This window comes from Alligator sinensis, unplaced genomic scaffold (genome assembly GCF_000455745.1).
Source record: "Alligator sinensis unplaced genomic scaffold, ASM45574v1 scaffold1018_1, whole genome shotgun sequence".
In the NCBI taxonomy this organism is placed as follows: domain Eukaryota; kingdom Metazoa; phylum Chordata; order Crocodylia; family Alligatoridae; genus Alligator; species Alligator sinensis.
In genome coordinates this window covers 2,369,948-2,388,966 of record NW_005842038.1, presented here as the reverse complement: position 1 = coordinate 2,388,966, position 19,019 = coordinate 2,369,948, and the positions used below count along the sequence as shown (strand labels likewise).

At 41.9% G+C, this 19,019-nt stretch overlaps 1 protein-coding gene across 4 annotated transcripts in view; it reads right to left on the bottom strand.

The window, feature by feature from the left end:
* The window catches only part of MYO1E (myosin IE), a 128,026-nt gene that overhangs the window by 68,868 nt on the left and 40,139 nt on the right, over positions 1 to 19,019 (bottom strand). For 3 of the 4 annotated variants that reach the window (XM_025202836.1, XM_025202832.1, XM_025202833.1), the window contains 2 exons: positions 17,956 to 18,050; positions 560 to 647 (listed from right to left, as the gene is read on the bottom strand). In XM_025202836.1, coding sequence (XP_025058621.1) covers positions 560 to 647; positions 17,956 to 18,050 — 183 coding nt within the window. Of the gene's footprint in view, positions 1 to 559; positions 648 to 17,955; positions 18,051 to 19,019 lie in introns of those variants that run through there. The other variant, XM_025202837.1, reaches the window with a different exon arrangement.

Below are 19,019 nucleotides of genomic sequence, written 5' to 3'. Positions count from 1 at the left end.
CAACTTAATTAATGGAATTTCAGGGCTAACTCACTGCATACACTTTAATTAATATATTTATGTGGACTGAGCAGTCAGGTCAGTTCAATGCTTTCTAGACCTGAAGGCCCAATTAGTGAAAAAATCACATTTGATCATATTGCTAGATAAGTGCATATGTTTTTGGACTTTAATAAATAAAATGTGGTTACCATAAATAAACTTTTCTCACTACAGTTTAAGATTAGAAATGCTATTAAAAACATTTTTCCCCCAAATTTTTTAATTTAGCATGAAACTTGTGAAGAGAGGCCATTTTAACCTACTGAATTTCTCTTCTGTGAGCTCCCTATCATTGGGGAGGACCACAAGATCCGTGCAGTGGTAGATCTCTCACCCAGCTGAGTTGTGTTCTAGAGTTTAAAAGTCAGGTAATCTCACACTTCCACCACTGGGACAGCAGAGACACTGGTTTCTCTGGCAGAGATCTTCTGTGGATGTTCATGTTGGGACAGGCATGTGGTATTTGTGCTATACAATAAATTTTGACATGATGTCCTTCCTGCAGCTCTACACTCACCTGTACTTTGGGGCCACCTCCTGATACCTTTGAGATGTAACTCATGATATACTTAGCAGCGACAGTCTTTCCAGCACCACTTTCCCCACTAGGAAGAAGAACACATAAGAGGTTTAGACCTAAAAACAGTATGGAAGTCAATAAAATGTTGTGACACTATCATATCCAGTTATACTATAACACTGAGGACCATACTAGATCATACCTGCTAAGGACCATAGCAACGTTAATGAAAGTCTAATAAGGACTAGACCACCGGGCTAAGTACAGTCAAAAAGCCCGAGGCTGAATTGATTCAGTCTTTGCAGGTTAGTTTAAGCTGCAAAGATTGAACCAATAAGCAAATGAACAGACATTCACTTTTGATTCAGGAAAGGTAAGCCACATGCCTGCAGTGCCTCAAGCTAGAAGCTGGGGAGTGCTAGAGCACAGCTCTCCAGCACAGTAGCCAGCAGGGGCTCTGTGTTTGCTTCCTTTTCCTGATGCCCCCAAGGTCTCTGGGGTTTGCAGTTCACAATCACAGAAGTGGGACTCTGCAGGGTTGCTCATCACTTCTTCCTGTTTCCAGGTGCCCCTGGGATTTGTAGTCCACAGTCACAGCCAGAACTAAGTAAGCAGGACTGGATAGCTCCATACTTGGGAGAAGGGAAGTTTAACCCTTCTCCCTGGCCCCTGGCCCCAGCACGGGTTTGCCAGTGTGTGTGTGTGTGTGTGTGTGTGTGTGTGTGTGTGTGTGTGTGTGTGTGTGTGTGGGTGTGGGGGGGGGGAAAGCCAGCCAGTGAGGCCAGTAAGCCAGCCCTCACTGCTCTAGCTAGGGAGCAAAGGGACAGGGCCAGCTCTGCTCTCTGGAGCAGACAGCATAGCCCAGCCCAGGGCTGCAAAATACTAGGATGCTGGGGGACTGCAATTTAACTTGAACCAGGAAGGAGTCTGGGAAAGAAGTTCCATAAACTGGCTTGACTTAAATCGGTTAAGTCCGATACTTATTTCAACCAGGTTTATCTTAAACCAGTTTAAGCCATTTTGAAACTGGTTTATGTGCATTGAGCTTCTGTTCTGTTACAGGTTTAAACCAGTTTTTGATTTCTTAAACCAGTTTATGTGTAACTTCTGTCCTTAGCCCTGGAGTTAGTCTCAAAACTAAAACATGAAAATAGATGTGACTGAAATAAAAAAAGTGAAGTGTCAGTCCTACTGAGAGGCTTTCCAGTTTAAGCATAATTTTTTTTCTTTGATACACTGGTAGAAATCTAGAATCGCTGGTGAAGACTACTGTAAAACTGGAGAAGTTCACATTTACACTGGCATAATTAAGGTTTATCATATTTAACTATAATAATGAACTCAGGTAAAGTGGTAACAGAGAATGAGAATATGACATAATATTCTCATGTGCTAGTTAGGTATGTTTATACAGACATGAAATCTCTGTCCTTACAAAAGGGAAAGTTCATAACTTGAGAATTATAAATACACTTAGGTTCTTTGAAAAATCAGCCTAAGGCCTAGGACCCTAGGGTGCCTATACACAACCTGGGAGGCTGCTCCAATGCGCTGTAATTAAGTGCTTCGGAGCAGACTCGATTAATCAAGTCTACTGTGCTCCAGGCAGCCTCCACATCTTGTGCATCAGCATCCCTGCACTTCAAATGGCAGCAGGGGTGCTTTACCTAAAGCTAGTTCAACAAGCTTTAGTTAAAGCACCTCTGTTGCCATTTTGAAGCATGGGAACACTGATGCACAAGACTTTCTGGGTGCTTTAATTAGAGCAGCTTTTGAAGCCTTCCTCCCTACTAATAAAAGCCTCCTTTCCCCCTTCCCTGCCCCCCACAACTCCCAGAGCATGTGTAAAAACACCCCTAGTTCCCAGTGAATGCTAGTATTTGGTCTTCTACCGCCCTTAGGCTTCCTTGAAAATGTATGTTTTTCATTTTAAACTATCTACCTACAGTTGGTGCAGCAATCTTTTGTTTTGGGTGTTCCTGAATGAAATAATGAGATTTTATTAATCACATCCTGTATGACAGAGAACTACCTTCCTGTTCTTAGGCCTCTTGACACTGGGTATGAGAAGTGTTGATATTCCACACCAACTTTTCACAATTCCTTCCTTCCTTCCTTTAAAATAGTTCTTTTCAATGAGGACATTAGAATATATGCTGTAACATAACAGCCAGGGGAAAACTATAAGACTCCTCAAGGAAATATACAGTGCTGAATGAAAATGAGATAAATGATACTACATGAAGGTTTACATCTGAAAATCAGCTTAATTTCAATTAAATATTTTCTGATTAACTACCTTTCATTCAAGGCATATCAATCCTTGTATTTCTTGAGTTATCCATGACCAAGGGTGACCAACCTGTGCTATGAATACCACAAGTGGTATGGGGAGTCTCTGTGTGTGGCATGTGGCAGATCTGCAGCACAACAGCAGATAGGGCAGGGAGAAGAAAGCAGAGCAGGAGATCAGGGAGGGGACACAGGGCAGGAGGCAGAATGCAAAGGAAGAGATTGGGCAGGGAGGCAAGGAGTAGGGAGCAAAAAGCAGAGCAGCAGATTGGGTAGAAGAAGGGTATCAGAGTGGCACTCAGAAAGGGTGTGGGCCAAATTTGTGGTGTTCCTGCCAAAACAGTTGGCCCCCACTGACTTAGATCATTGAAGAAATAAAACAGGCCCACTCAAATGTTTATCACAAATCATAATAGTATTTTGAAATCCTTATCTTTGTGTAGGAAAGTCTCCATAATCTTCAAACTCTGAATAAATTTAAGAAGTTTTAATCCCAGGGTTACACCATATTACTAGATGTAAATCAACTCCATGTCCTTTCTTGCCCAAATCCTGCTCTACTCATGGCCTTGTCGTAGTGGGGAAGAGACTTCCTGGGTGATGCCAAAGCAGAAATGATGAATAAATTTCCATATGCTCTGACTTCTATCAAGTACCCAAAACCCAGAATTAAAACCTCGCAAAATTTTTGCACTTCCAGATGGTTAAGAAATTCTGGTGAAAAACTTTTCACTAATTTGACTATGTTTGCTTCTTATCCTGACTATGAAGCACAGATCAGCCATAAAATATAACTCTTGTAAAGCTGGCTAAACCTTTTTGAATCTCTCAAAAATGTGTTCTGAGTTTACATCACCTCTGAGTAAATGCTGGGGTCAGTTCCTTCACTATTTAACTGCTTCATCTATCCTTAATCAGCATGCAGAAGAGAGTGCAGCCTTTCATGTTAGCCCCTGAAAATGCATCCTGGAACAATGTAAGTTCTGTTCACAGTAACAGGTTGGGTAATCTCAAGTGGATGGTGAACTGTGTTTGCAGTCCATATCAACAGACAAGTCTGAGAGCTAAAAATAACAAAGGCACAGTCCTTCAAAGCAGTCTGGCCAGAGTATGGGCTCCACAACTGCAAATTTTAGAAATAGGAAGGATACAACCTCCACCAGATTCTTGATCCAATGTCTCTTGTAAAAAACAAAACAAGAACAAATAAACAAAAAGAATATAACAATAGTAGACACACACACCCAACCCTGAATATGCCCATGCTCCTTCAAAAAATAAAAATAAAAACCTAAACAAAGTAAAAAAATCTGAGAGAAGAGATATATATTTTGATTCCTGATTTCACGCTGGAAATAATAGAAATAGAAAGCCATGTTTCTAGTAAATATTTTCAACGTGAATAAAACTTGCAAGAATCAATATGTGGAAAATTAACATAACGGTAGCAAAATCTAAGGAGAAAAATTACACCTACAGAAACTTATAGGCATTCAAGTATTCATACCATTTCAAAAACTAGCAGATTTGCTGTATTTTCCTGAATCCAAGGTGACTTTGAATTCAAAATGACCCACAGGAATTGGAAAATGTGTAAACTCCTTATTATTTTCCACATATAAAATGTAATTATTGGAGGGTCATCTAGCATTTATGCCCTGCCCCCCCTCCCCCATTGTCAGCAATTCCTCAGTTTGGAAATGAGTTCTACCATGGCTCACTGATGGTCTTGAGATGATTTAAAAGTCCAGTCCTTGAGTCACTGATCCATCCACAAAAGTTGCAAATCTTTCTGCAGGAGACAGTAAGCTGCAGGCTGGGATTCCTCCCCTCTTCTTTTCTCAGCTCTCCTCTGTATTGAGGGCAAGACGCTTAAGCTTGAAATGGGTTGACTCTTCACTGAGGTTGTGATGCCATTGCAATTGGTCTGCAGCCAGCTTTTAATGTCAGCATCCATTTTCTTGAGGTAGGCCTTCAGCGTGTCCTTGTAGCATTTCTTCCTGGCACCACATCCTCTCAGGCCATTACTAAGCTGGGAGTAGAGCACACTAAGCTGGGAGTCAAGAGTCAGGCATCCACACACAATGTGTGACCCAGTAAAGTTGGTGCTTGAGGATCTCTGACTCAATGCTGAAAACACTGGACTCAGCAAGGATGCTGGTGGCATTATTGCAGTGATCTTCTCATGTGATGTGGAGGATTTTCTAGGTGTATTGTCTGTGATGCCTCGACAGGCTCTTCAGCTGGCAACAGTAAGCCACCCATGTTTCACATCTGTAGATGAAGGTGGGGGTGATGACTTCATTGTAGACCTGAATCTTGGTGTCCTTCCAGAGATTGTGATGAATAAAGACATACCAAAAGCAATTTTCCAAAGGAGGCACTTGTTGTACTAGTTCCTGTGCTGGATCTCCTCATCAATGGTCACTCTCTGAGAGAAGTGGCTGCCAAGATAGGGGAAGTATTCAACTACCACCAGGATCTTTCTCTGGGGTGGGTGTCACATTCATGGTCCAAGGTAGGCTGATAGAGCACTTTAGTTTTCTCAATGCTGAGAGAGAGGCCCAAAGTTTGGTAGGTTTCTCCAGAAACATCCAGAGCAGTCTGGAGGTTTTCCTCAGCATGTGCAAGGATGGTGCAGGCATCAGCATATTGAAGGTCAAGGATGGCTGTTATGAGTACTTTGGTTTTTGAGCAAAAATGTCCCAGATTGAAAAGTCCTCCATCCATTCAGTATTCAATATCAATTCCAGAAGGAAGCCAGTCCTTAATGAGAATCAAGATGACTATCAAAAAATGGAGAACAGAGTTAGAGCAATGACACATCCTTGCTTGACCCCAGTACAGATGACAAATGGATCTGTTTCCAAAAGAATATAAAGAATGATCCTGTCATGGAGAAGCCTCAGAACCTGATGTACTTTTCAGGACGTCCAAGTCTGGCCAGCACTTCCCACAAGGCTGCACAATTGATGGAATCAAAGGCCTTCAGAAAGTCAAAGAGTATGTCATTGGATGGTCTAAAACCACACTGAATTTCTGGCAGGACTTCCTCAGCAAGAGATAGAAGCCAGTTCAGGAGAATGAAGGTGAGGATTTTCCCTGCTGTGGAAAGCAAGGCAAAACCTCAATAGTTCCCACACACAGACAGATCTCCTCTCTTGAAGATGCTTATGACGTTGACATTCCTCAGGTCCCCAAGGTCTCTTTGTTGTCCCAAATTTGAAGAACAAACTCATGGAGTCTCAGTACCAGTTCCTCATAACCAGCCTTGTAGATTTCAGCAGGTATGTCATCCAGTCCAGTAGCCTCATTGTTCTTGGTTTCCTTGATGGCATTCCAGATTTCTAGAATAGAAGAGTTGGTGAGGGATCCCCTTTCAGGGTGCTGGGGGGTGGACAAAATGGTGGTATCCATCACAGTCAACCTACAGTTCAAAAGTGCCTCACAGTGCTCTATTTAGCTTGGATAGATTCATTGTCTTTGAGAAGTGCCAAGCCATCCTGCGATCTCAGGAAAGTAGGACCATCGGAAGTTGGGCCGTAGATGGCTTTCGTTGCCTGGAAAAAGCTATGCATGTCATGTTTGTCAACTCAAAGCTGGATTGCTTAGGCTTTATCTTGCTACCCCTTATTTTTGATTTCTCAGATCCACCTTTGAGCTTTGGCTATGAGCTGATACATCTCCTTCTGCTGAGATGAGGTGTCATCTTGCCAAGCAAAACGAGCTCTTCTCTTCCAGTCAAGAAGGGTTTGAATCTTGGCGTTGCACTCGTTGAACCAGTCTTGGTGTTGACAGGTAGTATAATTAATGGATTCAGCACATGCCATATGGACAGCAGCTTTAAACCTCTTCCAGAGTTCCTCAATGTTGCCTTAATTTGTGGACAGGGCAGAGAGCTTTTCATGGAGACACTATTAGAGATCCTTACAGACCTTTGGGTCTTGAAGAGATTTAGTGTTGAGTCCTTCAGATTGCTTTGGGCCGTGTTTCAGAGCAAGCTGGATGCTCATAATGGATGTGACAAGATGGTGATCCATCCAGCAGTCACTGATTCCTTGCATAAGCTCACATGATATGGGTATCCATTCAGTCACAGGTTCTAATGATAACATAGTCAAGGAGGTGCCAGTGCTTAAAGTGAGGATGTCTCAAGATGGTCTTGTTTGTCACTTTGTCTGAAGATGGTGTTCATGACAAGACCATACTCCATGGATTTGCTCAGGAGAAGGATGCTGTTGGAGTTGGCTTTCCTACTCCTTCCTTCCCAATGATGCCATTCCAGAGTTCCAGGTCATGTCCAACTCTGGTGTTAAACTCACGAAGAATAATGATCTTGTCCTTCTTGTGAGTATTAGTCAACACATGGTCAAGGTTGGAGTAGAATTGTTCTTTGACATCAGCAGCAGCATCAAGCATTGGGATATACGCACCAACAACAGTGGCATACTGGTTATTGCACAGCTTAAAACAGAAAGTCATAAGACTTTTGTTAATACCTACTGAGAGCTGTGTAAACTGACTGACAAGCTGATTCTTGAGGGCCAGGCCAACACCATGAATGCATCTGTTCTGGGCTGGTTTCCCCTTCCAGAGGAAGGTGTAGCCTTCACACTCTTCCATCAGCTGACCCTCATCAAGTTGCTTGATGGCAGAAGGCAAGCAGTGGTAGGTGTATAATTGGTGAGGGGGCAGGGGGTGGAGGAGCCAAGAGGCCTGGCTCCCCTGTACCTGGATGCCATGTCACTTGCCCCCACTCTTTGCCTACATGCCCCAGGGCCTGCCTCCCCATGGCTCCTACATGCCATGGTGCCTGCCTATTTTCCCCCATCCCTGACTGGGACTTACTTTCATCATGGCTTCAGCTCTGGTCCTGCTCCAGCCAGGTGCATGGTAGCTCTAGCTTCTGCCCAGCCATGCAGAAGTGGCTGCAGTGGCAGCAGTCCCAGCCCCAGCCCCAGCCCCAGCCCCAGCCCTGGGATCAGTTGGGGCTGTATCTGGGGCTGCAGCTGCCACAACCACCATCACTACTGCCTCATCAGGCAAGAGCTAGAGCTCCCCTGTGCTTTGTGCCCCAGGCTGGAGTGGGGCTTGAGCCAGAGCTGTGACTGAGGGTACACGGCAGCAGAGGCATGGGCAGAGAAAATGCGGGGTAGATGGGTGGGGCAGAGGCTGCACAGGGCAGGTGGCAGGGTTGGGGACAGCAGCTGCAGCTACGACCCTGGGCCTGGGGCAGGGCCAGAACTAGAGCTGCAGCACCACCCTGTGCTTGTGCCTTGTACTTTAAGCCAAGATGAAGCTTATCCCCCATTCAACATGGTCTTGAGTACATGGTGGGGCATGGGGGAAAAAACCTTCACTTTGGATTCGAGTAAATACTGCACTTAACGACATCAGCATCTCTAACAGTAGCAGAAGACCTGTTTCCAAACTGCTCAAATATTAGTCATATCTCTGTTAAAGCATGCTGTTACGTAAAGGGATAAATGTTTATATGCTTGAAATGCTTCCTCCCATACTGAGGATTCAATATGAGCTAATATGAGACACATCCTTCCCCTACCCACTGCATGCTTTGTGATGCTCTGTAAGTGTGCAGAACAACCAGAAAGTTAACCAAAAACCAAAGATTAGAGAACTCCCTTAGTATAAAGAACTTTTCCCTCATGCCCTCATCTAGTACAGAGTATATATTACTGCCAGAGAATTGTGACACTGGTAATTCCCATTTACCAGAATGGCCTTTAAGGATTATTGCTGTACCAACAATTTAGTTCTCATGCTGAGGCTGAAATAAAGAGCAGGATTTGGCTAAACCGAAGTGTTTTTGTTGGAACAGAGGGCAGGATTGGATTCATGGCAATTCTGCAACAGGACTGCTTGTGCCAGCAGACAGCCTCCATTTTTACTGTGCTGAGGAAAATGGGTGCGATTCTCTTTAAACTTGGCCTGAGTTGCGTTTCAGCATTTTCATCCTTGGAACTGTTTGTGTCTGAAGACAGAGAAACTCTTAAGCATCAGGTAATAGACTGAAAGAGGAAAACCAAGGTCTGCAAGTCTGAAATAACTCTATCTTAGGGGCAAGGATGGTGATATCCTATTTCCTTTGTATAGCATCTTCACAGCTACATAGGTCCTTATTTCTACTATAAGTAAACAATAAGAAGAAGCAATAAGAAGAGGCACCAATCTATTTAGGATTTAGATAATTTGGGAACCTAAAATGGAGGCGTTAGCTAAGCAAGAGAGAGAAAAACAGTGTGCATAGATTAGCTGCGTTTCAGAAACTAAACATATGAGAAAAACTGAAGCTGTTTTGTAACAAGGTCATGTCATACTGTCAGCAAGAGCTAAAGTGTACACAGGCCCATACTGCATCTCACTCTTCAAAGATGACCAAATTCAATATGAGAGAAAACAGAAGGCCTTTCTGAAGTGGCACCCTAAAATCAACCGTAAGTCACACTTTCATTTATAAGAAGCGTTGTTTTGCCTTTGAAAGAATCAACAATGACCTAGAAATGCTGTTTTCTTCCTGCTATGCTCATTGGGATGCTTGAACATCAGAGTCTGGCCCACTAGCAACCGATGATTTTCAAAGATACTTTCTGAGTAAAGTAAATAAGATCTATGTTTAACCACAGCAGTTCATTATAACAGATGGAATTTTAAAAGGATGGTAAAGCTGGGCAGCGCCATCCAAAATCTGGTAGAATTTGGGAGCATTATTTATTTAAGTTTCTTTGAGAATCCTAGCCAACATAAGTAGGCAGGTACATTCCCTTTAAATGAGGAAGTATGTAAACTAATTCCTATAGGCACTGTTCTAGCTAATCTATGTTTTCTCATTTGTGGCACATGTTGCAAGACCAACCTGTAGTGGTCTTATGTTATGCAATATATGGAACATAAACATTAAGACAAACAACACAACCTTTATTAAAATTAACCCCAATTAAAATTGGCTTATAAAATGTTTCAAACAAAAGCTTTTTTCACTGCATAAATCATCCTTTTGTTCAAACCATGTATGGCTTGTATCATATATTTTAAAACAAATGCCATAGCAAGTGATCTGAAGGATCGTAGAAACAAGTAACATGGGAGTGACACAACATTTTTGTGACTTTGGCTCACTGGCTGTCTTCTACATTTTGCTTTAGATTATGCATGCACATTTTTTCTGGTTTTATAGTTTTTATTGATCAAAAACTGGTAAATTGCCCAAATTAACTAGAACCAAAATAGAGTAATGGTACATTATTTATACACTGCAATAATTTTATCTGCTGCACTTCTTATTGGGATAGTATCTTGCCTTCTCCTGAGTAAAGCACAAAAGTAGTCAACTGCCTCTAGGGAAATGTGGTAATTCCAGCAAATGATTACACATGCAGTAGTTTTTCCACAGACGCCTATCTGCTTTGTTGCTTTTTCCATGATTTAAGACTATACAAAAGTCATTTTCAAACATTGTCCCTTTATGCATAATAGAACTGCACAATTCGTAAATATGGGGAATATGGCGATAATTAATTAAGGTGATAAGAGAAACATAAAATATTAATATAGTTCATTTAAGACGATCTCACATTAGAAAAGGAAATATTTTGCTATTATGAAAACTGGAACATGTACTATGGAAAATAAACTGCTTGTGGCACTGATAATTATGTTTCAGCCTGAAGTCTTTACTTCTTGAAAATCCAAAATACTTGTTTAATCATGAAAAATGCTTTAAAGTTGCTTATACTTCATTAAAAGTCTTCATATATTTTTCAGGGATACTTGCTACTTTGAAAGTGTGTCAAACTGTGCCCCAAAATCACTCAATATTTCACTGAAATCAGAATCTTTTTCCTGGCATTTTAAGTTTTATTTCCATTTCTTCATTGTTGAGAGGAAGAGTGATCTAGTGATTACAACATGGAGCTGGGTATCAAGGCTGAGCTCCGTTCCCTTCTTTGGCACCAATTTACTGTGACTTTAGGGAAATTGTTTAACTCTGTGCATCAGTTTCTTCATCTGTAGGATGAGAGGGGTAATACCTGCATCATCAGGATATTATGGAGATTTATTAAATAAATCTTTATACAGCACTTTTACATTTGTCAACAAAGGGCACTCCAGCTGTTTGGAGAAGCTGCCTAACATTTTCTACTATGTATCTCTTTAGTGTTGTTGAAAGGAGTTGACCTTAGTACAAATACCTTTCCCTCTTTTCTTGATGGCTTCTGCTTGTTCCCAATAAATTAGACTTTTGTGGGAAAACCACTTCCTAATGAGCTATAATAAAAAAGGCTCAGTCACGTCTCTAGCTAGATTCTGTGCTGTAGAAAGTTTAGCAAAACCAGTCATTTTGCATGAAGAGGCTTTTGTCATGTGGCAAGGATAGGATTTCTACTGAAGTGAGTTAATGATGGTAAAGCTGTTGTATCAACTTAAGGTCAAGATATAGGATATGTAAACTTCCTGTAGATAAAAAATTAATAGATGCAGCTCAAAAGTCCACCACTATGAAAAACAGGAATAGGGACTTTAATTGAGATTGTCTACATAGCATACTGAAATAACTTAAGGAGATGGGTGTATCGGTGGGGTGGTGCAGCAGGCTGTGTGCTGCATGCGCAGCGAGCTCTCTTGAGTTCACAAGCATGTCAGTGCTGACTCCTAGAGCTCCACACGTGCTCTGAGCTCGCAAGCTGGTCAATTCAGGGTCTGGCCAGAGCCCATACTTCATGTAGCTTCAGAATCCAGTGGATGACGGGTGCTTGTGTTCATCCTTCCCTTCTTGCCCACTCCCCCAGAATTCAGCAGCAGGGGAAAAGTGGGGATGAGCGTCAGTGGAGCTCACCTCTGGGATTCTGGAGCTGGGTGAAAGCAGGGGCTGAGCACTGCTTCTGCTGCCCATCCCCTCTTTTCCCCTGGTGCTGGAGAAAAGAAAGGGGAGGGCAAATGTCAGCAATACTCACCCTCCTGGGCTCCAGAGCCATGCAAAAACAGAGTCTCTGGGCAGACCCTTTGGCAACCAGCTAATAGGCTCAGAGCTCTCTGAGCTCACTTGGCATCCAAGATTGCAACGAGGGGGTGCAGTCACACCCCCTCTGGCTGCGTAGAGCATCCTAAATCCATCTGTACTTGTGAAAGAGGTCACAGAGCTTATAAGGGGAAGCAAAGCCTTCTCTTTTACAGAATCATACTGCTTTAAGAAAGATCTGAAGGAACCATTTTTATTATTATACAAAGTAGGAAACTAGTAATCATAATGGCCAGTGTCATAATCACATAATCACAAGATAATGAATGTCCAGAGGTAACTGAAACCTCATCAAAAAAAGACTCAAAACAATTCCTCATAATTAAAACACTAGGTTAAATTAATCATTTCTAGCAGTTTTTAAGTATCTATTGAAAGGCAGCCATTTTGGGGAGTTGGGAAAGTGGGAACTCTTCAGAAGTCCACTAGAGTTTGATTCAGAAGCCAGGTGCAATAATACTGGATACAGGGGTGTAGGTTGTAGCCGTGTTGGTCTAAGGACATAGGTAGACAAGGTTCTTTGGGTGAATCTGATATCTTTTATTAGACCAACCCAAATAGTTGGAAAACAATTAAGCAAGCTTTCAGGTTCAAAAACCCTTTGTCAGGCTAAGGAAGTTCCAGCAGCTGATGTGTTCTCTTCCTGAATGTAAAGAAAAGTAAAGAAGCCAGAGGCTGGGCTGGGATGCATACAAGACAGGGAGTCAGTGAAAATGTAGATTGAGGAGTCAATGTGTGAGAGAGAGGCTACGTTGGTCTAATAAAAGATATCAGATTCACCCAAAGAACCTTGTGTGCCATAATATTGGATATGCACAAATAAAGTAAATAGAAATACACTTAGTAATACACTGAATGTTTCCTAAACTGTATATCCAATTCGTTCAGGCTGCCTTGTCCTCTGTGCGCAGGAATAAGTGCATGTATGATAGATCTGTTTCCTGTGAATTTCAGATACTGGTACAAATAACCGAAGGTGTTAAATACCCATACTGTTGAATCAACAGATTTCCAAGGACGACTGGAATAAAGGATTTCTTTGTGAGCATTATTTGCTTGGCTTATGCAACTCAGAAACTGCCTCCCAGCATTGAATTAATATTCCATATTAAAGTATTCAAATACATTCAAATATTCTGATTTGTGAAAATTTGGTTTAACAGGATTTTCATGTTTAAAGTGGGCAAATTATAGTGACATTCTGCTCAGGTTGGTACTTTGTGTTTCCCTAGAAAAGAAAGGACAGGTGATCGGGCAGTAATGAGAGCTGCACAAAACATTCCCTTCTTCCTTGCACCTGCACACCCACTGAGCACCTGCATTTTGACCAGGCAGAATAACCTAATTGTGTTTATATTGTTCACAATCATTCATAATAGCTCAAGGTGACACATGGGCATATGACAGTCTCCATAGACACACATGCTTTAAATATTCCACTAATAATACAAGCTTGTTTGGCCCTGGGAATAAAAAATATAATTTTCTTCCTAGATGCAAAAGACAGCCTCCACTCCTCTACCTGGCTAGCTGGTCAGAGAACTGTGTTTTCTTGCTTTGCTTTGCGTTCTCAGATAATACTTTGCCACTCTGAATGGAATGAACTATATTCAGATAGTCTCATAACATTAGGCATTCTGGATTTAAATCTGTTCATGCTTAACATATGAACTTTTGTGTGTGAGAGCTAGAGGAGGCGATTGGAGGATCTTAGAACTAAAGATGGATGTGCCTCAAAAAGCCTGTGTTTCATCAATGATCTAGAATTTAACTGTGCACAGCAAAGAATCTCAGGCTTTGCCTCTTTCATCTAGTAGAGACTACAAAAAGGGATAGGAAAAGCTGAGTCTAAATATCAAAATGTCAATATTCTTGCAGACTATTTTTTCATCGTCTGAAATTCATCTTTTATATGCTGGTGAGGCATACACAGCCAAAGAGTCTAGCCCTACCAACTGATGCCAATATCAAACTTTGCATTGTATTATTATTTATAGCATCTGACTGGAGCCTGGCAGTGCTAGCCTCTATGCACATCACACATGGTCTCTGCCTGGAAAAGCTATTGATCACAATGGGATATGAGTCGGGTCAAAATGCTGACATGTTTTCCCTTCTTCTTCTTCAACTCATCTCTCCAAAAGATTACCTATCACCATGGAAAAAAAACAAACAAAACAAAACTGTGGGTTTGCTTCTGTATTAGTTTGCACTACTTTTACATCATTTTAACTTTTTTCACATCACTGAAGTTATTCCATATTTAAATTGGTATAAATAACAGGAGAATCAATTCTGCATCCTGTAGTATGCTATAACTGCAACAATGTTAAGTAGAGATGGTCAGAAAAGTATGGATGAAGCATTTGTTTTTGCCAAAAAATGAGGCATATTTTAGCTGGGTTCAATGAACTTCTGCTGCGCTTGAGACAGGGAGCCCCAGCCTGCATTTTAATGGGAAAGTGATGCTGAAAGCTCTGAGCATTAGGGCAGATATAACTGTCAAGTGTGCTCTGAAACCAGGCAGTTTGGGAACCCCCTGCAATTGTTCAGTTGTAAGACTGTTTTTTGTAAAAAATAAATACAGCCGGTGTAAACAGGGAAGCTGACAAGACAGACAATTTCGCTGAGCAGGTGAAGGATCTGGAAATGTTCTGGTTTACTAGAAATGTTGAAAACATTGGTCCAAACCCTGCTTTTTGGCCAGCTCTAATCATTAAAAGCTCTGGCATCACAGTGAGAGGAACTGTGAGAGTAATTCAAGCCAAAATACATGGACTTTGATCAATTCATATTTTAAGGCTAAAATATCAAACTGAGCTAAAATCAAAAGTATGATTTAATTCTCAGTTCTTAAAAATCTAACAATTCAGCAATTTAGCATACACAACCATCTCCAAAATCAAACACCAACATGAAAAACATCTGTAAACCTAGTCTCCTTGTTTTCCGGTATTCAGCTCACAAAAATACTCCTAGGACAAATAAACATGCAGCATGGAAGAGAAACCTCTTGTAAATAAGGCCAATAATGAAAACATGATTTTCTTCTGCTGATATCTTTCAAATGTATCAAGCACAATGCAGGAAGAGTGTTATAGGGTTACAAACACATTTCAGGGAACACAAACCACTGTTCAGGTACACAATAGGCGAGGATTTCGAGAGATCTCATTTCTCCAACTCCTTTCCTCCCCCCCTTCAAAGCACTCATATTTCCAGATCTAGTTACCTAAATATCTGGCCACACTGTCAAAAAAGGCAGCACACAGTGTATTAAATAGGGTGACCATATTATTTCTAAGGAAATCTGGGACACTGTCTCCCCAACCCCCCAGTCAGCAGCGCTGCTGCAGGAAGAAGCAGACAGGCGGGGATGTGGGGTGTAGTCCAGCCAGGAAGAAGCAGACAGGCGGGGATGTGGGGGGTAGTCCCCCAGGGAGTGGAGCAGCATGGAACAGTAGGCAGGCAGGCAGGCACCGGTGCTGCTGCTGCTGTGCAGGCCCAAGGTAGGCAGAGTAGAGCAGTGCCCAGTCCAGCCAAGTCCTCTACCACCCCCACCAGCTGCTACTTAGGAGGAGCCAGGCCAGGCACGTGCAGGTGGCAGCAGAGGTGCCTGCCCGCCTGCCTGCCCCGGTGTGATGGACTACACCCTGTGCCCCTGCCCACCTGCCTCTGCTCTGCCTGCAGCAGCCAGTTCTAGGACTTCTGTTCCAATTTTCACCAACTGGCTGGAACGGCCTAGGAAATCCATGACTGTCCTGGCCAACCTAGGACGTATAGTCACTCTAATAAAACATGTTTTAAAACCTGGTTCTTATTTAGGCACCAAAAAGAGAATGAAACACTTGTGAAAATCTGTTCCATGGAATTCAGCTCATAGGTTCACAATTCAGCATAGCGCCTTTGCGTGCACAAAACAGATCAGATCCAGGATTGTTTATGAAACATTGGACCTGCTTAGCCCCAGCTCTGGTTTTGAAGTAAAAAGCCTAAAACAAAAACAATTCATATTTTACCCCTTTCTAGCCTGTCAAAATTCAATGACAGGGACAGATTACTTGAGTATGACTACAGTTTATCAAAATTTGCCAAAAAAAAGAAAGCTTGAGAGCACTGGAAGTCTAAGCTGTGACAATGTCTTTGCAAATACATTTCTTACATATGCAAAGACAGTGTCTTTGCAAATACATTTCTTCCAAGGAGCTAATGATGCCAACAGGTGTACCCAAAGATCTCTTCCACTGTGAGATGTTACCCAGGAAGCTCTGCCAGGACTACTAGGCACAGTTCCAAACAAATACCACAGTGAGTATAAGGGTTGCTGGTTGTAGCCATGTTGGTCTAAGGACACAAGCAGACAAGTTTCTTTGAGCAGATGTAATATCTTTTATTAGACCAACTAAATAGTTGTAAAATTGTTCTTTGCAAGCTTTCAGGCACAAACACCTTTCTTCAAGCAATAGGGAGAGTCTGGTGCTGTTTTGTGTGCTCTCCTGGGTAGAATAGAAGCCAATATGCAAAATTCAGATCTGTGAAAATGCAAATGCATGCCAGTGAGGATCAGAGAGAATAGGAAAATTCTCTAATTCCCTCTCCCATTCCCTCTGATCCTCACTGCCACAATCCCAGGCACATGAAAACAGCCCTTGAAGTTTTTCTATATGACAATGGGGAAAAATGACTTCTCTCCAAAAGGTACAGTGAGCAGAATCAATTAACCTGCGGTCCCCACTACCTGCACACAGCTATTGTTTAGCATGCAATAGCACATCCAAGAATGCGACCAAGCTAAGGCATGTTTCTGGGAAGCAGGTTTCCAAAATATTTTTAACCTGTGAATTTCATGACAAAATACAAAAAAAAAAGCTAGCTAATGACTTTTCAGTAAACTCCCTCAGTGTGCTATTCATGTGAAATAGTGGGGAGAATAAAAGTTATTTAAATGACTTTATAATCACCTTCCTCCCTGCTCCCCATTTCCCTAACCTCCCCTTCTGGGATCACTGACTACATGTACAGACAATTCTTGCAGGAGAAGCATACATATATTTGACTATAAAAAGAATGCAGAAATAACTCATAAAACCCCCATGTTCATGTCATGTTGACAAAATGGTGAGCCAGCTGCCAGCCTATCAATGTGGTTTGTGGTAGTGTATTAAATGTAGTAGACGTAACATTATCTAGAGTGGTTTCTTTTTTAGGTATATTCTTTTATATAATTATGTTCTTCAGAGCAGATTTACATTTAGATTTAGCAAAGGGATCCTTACCAAGAAATCTGAGTAAAAGGGAACGTGGATCTTGTTAAACTTAAAATAGACGTTATGTTGCAAAACAAAAATTAGGCTCCAAAAGGTGTTTCATTATAGTACAAACCCCTGAAATTCTCAATTAGTTTTCATTGACACAGGTTTTTATTATTACAACTAAAAGTAAACTTCTGAATTCCTTGCAGATGAAAGAACACAAAAGCAATGAAAAGGAAAGGAGTATACTCTCAACGGGTTTACAGAATTCAACTTTAGCAAAAGATGTGTTGGAAGGCTGCTTCTATTCTTAAATTTAGTTGATTGCAAGTGTTTAGTGCATTATAATTTTGCAGTAAAAGGCAACAGGAAGTCTATTTCTGGGTGATTATAGCATCCCTTGGGTGGTGGTGGAAGGCACAAGGCCAAAGAAGAAATTACTTGAACCACATGGGAATGCAAGAGTCCCTTTTAATGGACTCTGCTTGAGTTTCTTACTGCTTTTCTGAAATTCAACTTTATATATGAACTATAAGAGAGACCTCAAAGTTATACCTTCACTGGGTATTATCACTGCGATTATAACATAACTGGTATCCAGTTTAAAGCTCCCTTATTCTTTAAGTTCTAACCATTCCAAAATAATATATCACTGACATTATCTCATTTCCAGCAAAACAAAAATACAAATAGGTAATTCTGCATAAATAAAGGAATTTGGGTATAAAATAAGATTCTGTTCCCTTTTGAAAAAGCTCTTAATATTTAATCCTGAAATTAGTAGATGTATTAGATAAACATCAGTTTCTTACCTGATAATGACACACTGATTTTCTCTGTCAATAATCATGTTTCTGTACATGTTGTCTGCAAGAGCATAGATATGTGGTGGATTTTCATACTGAGCCTATAGTGGGGATACCAAGGTATATTTCAGACAGTACATCAAATAACACAGAAAAAAATGAAATACGTAGTTAGCACAGTTGCTTGTGCTAGTTAAAATGGCTACAGACAGACATTCAGTTTCTACCAGGAGAACTGTCATTCTTCCAGTGGACACCGCAAGTATAGACATTCAAGCTTTTTCTTCTGGAACAAAAATGACCGCTGTGGGAGAAAAATAACCTGGGAACAACCAAGGTTAAATTGCTCCAAAGAGATTTTTCTCAGGAGACTGAATGTCTGCACACTTTTCCCATGGCTTAAGCCCTCTTGGGGACAAGGAGAAGTGGAGCTGGGGGGAAGGCTCCTGTGCCTTCCTAAGACTGGGGTCATCAGCCTGGAGATAGTGCAGCAGCAGCTGCTCCCACCTCTCCCATAGACCCTGTGTGAGAAGCAAGCAGGAGCGTTGTGTGCTGCTTCTTCCCACTTGGCTGCTGGGCACCTGGGGCTGAGCACAGGGAATGGTGTTGTCCTCTATTGGCTTCCCCTTGGGCCCGCTGGCACTCAGCTGAGCAGTGAGAGCAGTTATATAAGTCAGCATGATTGAGAGTTGGGCTTGGAGAGGCTTTCCCCAGCCCAGTTTTTTGCTCAGCCAGCTTCCTATTACTGGTATGGAACTGGGTTCAAGGAGGCTTTCTCTGGGGTAAGCAAGGTAAAGCCAGTGCCCACTCCTTGCACCAGAATCCCAAGTATGTGGAACAGGCAAGGGCTTTCTTCCACTTCCTAGCTTCGGAAAAAGGCAGGAAGAAGCAGCCCTTGCACCCCTCCTGTCTGGCTTAGGGAAGGGAATAGGGCTGTGCCTCTGCCCCCTTCCCCTCCCAGACTCCTCTTGGGCTGGGGGCTTTGCCCCAGTGCTCTCCCCACTATACTGGCAGATGGAGTGGAGGAGGCTGCTTCCCCATTCCCCACCTCCCCCTCTGGGCTTTCCCTA